General features: G+C 48.8%; 2 protein-coding genes across 2 annotated transcripts; both read left to right on the top strand.

The window, feature by feature from the left end:
* Positions 1-295: 295 nt before the first annotated feature.
* On the top strand, positions 296-529 carry LOC307177936 (tumor-associated calcium signal transducer 2-like; the record flags this gene model as incomplete). The annotated part of the gene is made up of 1 exon (XM_079905495.1): positions 296-529. The coding sequence occupies one exon, from the start codon at positions 296-298 to the stop codon at positions 527-529; it is 234 nt and encodes a 77-aa protein (XP_079761621.1).
* A 3-nt stretch (positions 530-532) lies between these two features.
* LOC307177935 (tumor-associated calcium signal transducer 2-like) lies at positions 533-1,167 on the top strand. The gene has a single exon (XM_079905494.1). It carries the CDS (start codon positions 572-574, stop codon positions 1,163-1,165), a length of 594 nt encoding a protein of 197 aa, XP_079761620.1. The 5' UTR covers positions 533-571; the 3' UTR covers positions 1,166-1,167.
* The last annotated feature ends 3,631 nt before the right edge of the window (positions 1,168-4,798 follow it).

Raw genomic sequence — 4,798 nt, 5'->3', positions numbered from 1 at the left:
CATTCCTTGCAATTTACAAATATTCCCTAGCACCCATCCTTAAAAACATCAAAAACAAAAAGCAAAACCCCAGACACCTGGAGACCTTCTCAGACAGCGGAGCCCGAGCTCGGAAGAGGCCCCAGCGCTCGCCAGCCCGCGCCCCTTCCGCACTCCTCCGCCCCGCCCCACCATGGCCCAGGGTCCGGGCCTCGCGCTGCTTTCGCCGTAGCTGCTGCTGCCGCCGCTCCTACTACTGGCGGCGGTGATCGATCAAGCGGCCACGCAGGACAAGTGCACGTGCCCCACCAGCAAGATGACCGTGTGCGACCGGAGCGGCCCAGGGGGCCGCTGCCTGTGCCGCGTGCTCGGTTCGGGCCTGGAGGTCGACTGCTCCACGCTCACATCCAAGTGCCTGCTGCTCAAGGCGCGCGTGAGCGCCCGGAAGAGCGTCCGCGCCCTGGTAAGGCCGAGCGAGCACGCGCTCCTGGACAACGACGGCCTGTACGACCCGGACTGCGACCAGCAGGGCCGCTTCAAGGCGCGCTAGTGCAACCAGACGTCCGTGTGGTGGTGCGTGAACTCGGTGGGCATGCGTCGCACCGACAAGGTCGACCTGAGCCTGCGCTGCGACGAGCTGGTGCGCACCCACCCCATCCTCATCGACCTGCGCCACCGCCCGGCCGCCCGCGCCTTCAACCCCTCGGACCTGGAGGCCGAGCTGCGGCGGCTTTTACGGGAGCGCGACCCGCTGCACCCCAAGTTCGTGGCGGCCGTGCACTACGAGCACCCCACCATCCAGATCGAGCTGCAGCAGAACACGTCGCAGAAGGTCGCCGGCGACGTGGACATCGCCGAGGCCGCTGACATCGCCGACGCCACCTACTGCTTCGAGAGGGACGTCAAGGGCGAGTCGCTGTTCACCGGCCACCGCGGCCTCGACGTGCGCGTGCGCGGAGAGCCCCTGCTTTTGGAGCGGACGCTCATCTACCTCCTGGATGAGAAGTCCCCCCAGTTCTCCATGAAGCGCCTCACCAGCGGCCTCATCGCCGTCATCGCGGTGGTCGTGGTGGCCCTGGTCGCCGGCGTGACCGTCCTGGTGATCACCAACCGGAGGAAGTCGGGGAAGTACAAGAAGGTGGAGATGAAGGAACTGGGGGAGATGAGAAAGGAACCGAGCTTGTAGATACCGGCGGGGCTGGGGTGGGGTGGGGATCAGATTTCAGCAAGGTCCCAGACCCAAGTGAGTCACGCTGCTTCATTCTTGGCCCCAAGGAGTCATTCCTCCTCCCAAATTCCTGCCTCCCCCCGCCGCCACCAAATTTAATAGATCCTGTTCTCAGGATCACCTCTCTTTCTGACTTCTGTCCTGAAGGAAGCATTTCTAAAATTCCTCCCCTTTCGGTCCAACCAGAAACCTGACTCGAGAGTTAAGGGAAGTTTGGCATAGGGTTATGTATAAGAATCAAGTGTCTGTATGACAACCCAGCATCGTTTACACGTGACGCAATCATTGCTGAAGGCTTAAATGCGTTCAGATGGGAAACAGCGCTTTTACTGTCTTGGGTTTAGGTTATTGGATTAGCTCCACTTGTATGGTGGCCTTCCTGATGAGGAGTTCGCTACTTGGGCCCAGTAGTATCCTCATTTACCATCGTTTGTATTAATATTACCGACCACACATGCTTGTCATCAGAAAGAAGCCTGTTTCAGCTGCCTGAACACATTTTAGATGTCTTTGAGGGCAGACTTTGGCCCAGAAACTCAGCATCTATTCTTCAGCTTGCCCTTATTACAGCTGATACTAGCAATATTTCTTTTGTAAAATGTTTGTACATAGGTTGTCTTTGATACTGCTGTTGTGATTTTTAAAAAAACAATGTAATAAAGTATGAAAAAGGCACAAACCAAAAGATGGAGTTTGTGAAAACTTGCTCCAGGTTTATACCAAAAAAAAGCAAAACTCACCTTTGAACCCACATCTGCCTCTAGTTACTACTCTACTTCTCTGCTTTCCTTCTCAGTTAAACCTTTGGAAAGAGGTGGATTCAGGGACTTCCCTGATGGCGCAGTGGTTGAGAATCCGCCTGCCAATGCAGGGGACACAGGTTTGGGCCCTGGTCCCGGAAGATCCCACATGCTGTGGAGCAACTAAGCCCGTGCACCACAACTACTGAGCCTGCACTCTAGAGCCCGCGAGCCACAAATACTGAAGCCAGTGCACCTAGAGCCCATGCTCTGCAACAAGAGAAGCCACTGCATTGAGAAGCATGTGCACCGCAACAAAGAGCGTGCAGCAACAAAGACCCAACACCGCCAAAAATAAATAAATTTATTAAAAAAAAAAGAGTTGGCTTCATCACAGTCTCCCTTTCTCCACCTCTAGCGCTCAATCATCTCCAGCCACCATGCCACTGAAACTGATATTAGGTCACTAGTGACCTCCATGTTGCCAAATTCAGTGATCTTTTTTCTTCGTGCTCAGCCTCTCAACAGCCTTTGAAACATCTGATCACTACCTTCTTTTTGAAACTTTCCTCTGGCTGCCAGGACACCACATTCCTCATCTTCCTACCTCACTGATTGCTTCTCAAACTTTTGTTTTATAGTTATATCCTCCTCTACCCAATCTCTAAATGCTGGTGTGCTCTAAAGGTGAGTTCTGGGTCCCCTTCTCTTCCCTAGTCACACAATGTCTCTAAGTGATCACATTTATGACGGTGCTTTTAGATATGGGTTTGTGACCACTTACATAGGGATTGGGTTCTAAAGTCGGCTCATAAAGAAAAAAAAAAAAACTCATGAAGTGTAATTACTCTTGGAAACTACTTAAATCACTTATAAATTACAGAAGTTGTGGTTTCATACATGTTGATTTTACACATGATTGTGGCCATACTTATGTGCCAAACTGAAGACTAACACTCCATTTCCTAAAAAACTCAGTTGATTTTTTTTCCCTTGCCATGTTGAGATAAATTGTTTTTATTGAGCAATAGATGAAAAAGTACTTGGGGCTTTCATTCAGGAGCCACATTTCATGAAAAATACTTATTTTTAAAGAGCAGACACAATTGGAACAGCAAGCTGCTCCCACAATGAGAGAATTGGGGACTGACTCCATCTGAGGGTACAGCAGACTCACATCTCTCATCTCATCCTCACTCCACACTTACTTTACTTGAGTGTAAAGGAATCACACAATGTAAAGTATTTCTTACACTCTCTGGCTGAATATGTATAACTCAATTTTAATAAGTTAAATGCTTGTTTGGTATGATTCCATTGTACCATTTATATGTTGATGACTCCTAAATTTATTTTTCTAGCCCTGACCTTTTCCCCTGAGCTTCAGATTCATGGAATCAACTACCCACCTGGACATCTCCACTTAAGGTCAACGAGGCAACTTAACATGCCCAAAACATAAAAACTGATTCCACCCCCCATGCCTCAACCTCACACACAAAAAAGCTGTTCTCCTTTCAGTTTTTCCTAGCTCAGTAAATGGCATGCCACCTACCCCGGATTTCAAACAAAAAACCTAGGAGTATTTCCTCCCTTTCCTTCACCTCCACATGAAATTCATCAGGTGAATTTAGACCTACCTCCAAAATATACCCCAAATCTATCCATTTAACTCCATCAGCACAGATACCACCCTAATCCCAGCCACCATCATCATTTCTACTTTGACTGAACTGTTTCCACTCTTACCCTTTCTATGGCCCATCCTCCAAATAGCCAGAGTAATCTTTTACAAAGCATTCACTCATTCATTCATCAAATATTTATTGAGAGCACACAGGAACTGGGGATACAGCAGTGAAGCAAATTAGATCTCTGTGCTCCTAGACTTCATTCTAGAAGGGGGAGGCAACTCATAAGTAAATAATTTTGTACAGTACAAATACAATGAAAATAAATACAAAATGTAATAAACTAAGCCATGTTGCACTCTCAGTAAAAAAAAATTTGAATAGCTTCCTAGCATGCTTAGATTAAAATCCAAATTCCTTACCATGACCCTGTTATAAAATTCTATGAGAGCTTCCCTGGTGGCGCAGTGGTTGAGAGTCTGCCTGCCGATGCTGGGGACACGGGTTCGTGCCCCGGTCTGGGAGGATCCCACATGCCGCGGAGCGGCTGGGCCCGTGAGCCATGGCCGCTGAGCCTGCGCGTCCGGAGCCTGTGCTCCACAACGGGAGAGGTCACAACAGTGAGAGGCCCGCGTACCGCAAAAAAAAAAGCCTATGAGATCTGATTTTCACTTGTCGCTTCAACCCTATCTGTACCACTCCCTCACTGCAACTTGGCTCCAGTCACCCTCGCCTTCCTTCTTTCTATTTTCTCAATGTTCCAAAACTTTTTCCTTCTTCAGACAATGTTTCCTGTGTCTGGAATGCTGTTTCCCATATCTGGGAAACGCTGCCTCCTCTTAGATCAAATATCACTTCATCAGAATGAACCTAACTAACCTACCTAAAAGTGGCTCCTCTCCCTTTCTCTATCAATTACACTGTTTTGTTTCATAGCACTTTTTCAGGAATTATTCTGCTTATTTATTTGTTAACATCTTCCATCCCCACTAAAATATGTTTCCCGAGGTGAGATTCCTGGGGTGTTGTTTACCAAACTATCCCTAAAAGTGTAGAACAGTGCCCGGCTTAAGAGGATCTTGATAAATACTTTTTTAAAGAACAAATAAAAAACGACGCACTGTAAGACGATAAAAACTCCCAGACTCTCACTGCCGCCAAGCTCCGCCCCCCGGAGCCACTTCCGCCCAAGGTCTAGCCTTCCGGGAGGGGAGTCCTCT

The sequence above is a fragment of the Stenella coeruleoalba genome (assembly GCF_951394435.1).
Source record: "Stenella coeruleoalba genome assembly, chromosome: 19".
Classification (NCBI taxonomy): Eukaryota; Metazoa; Chordata; class Mammalia; order Artiodactyla; family Delphinidae; genus Stenella; species Stenella coeruleoalba.
This window is presented reverse-complemented; position numbering and strand designations above follow the sequence as displayed.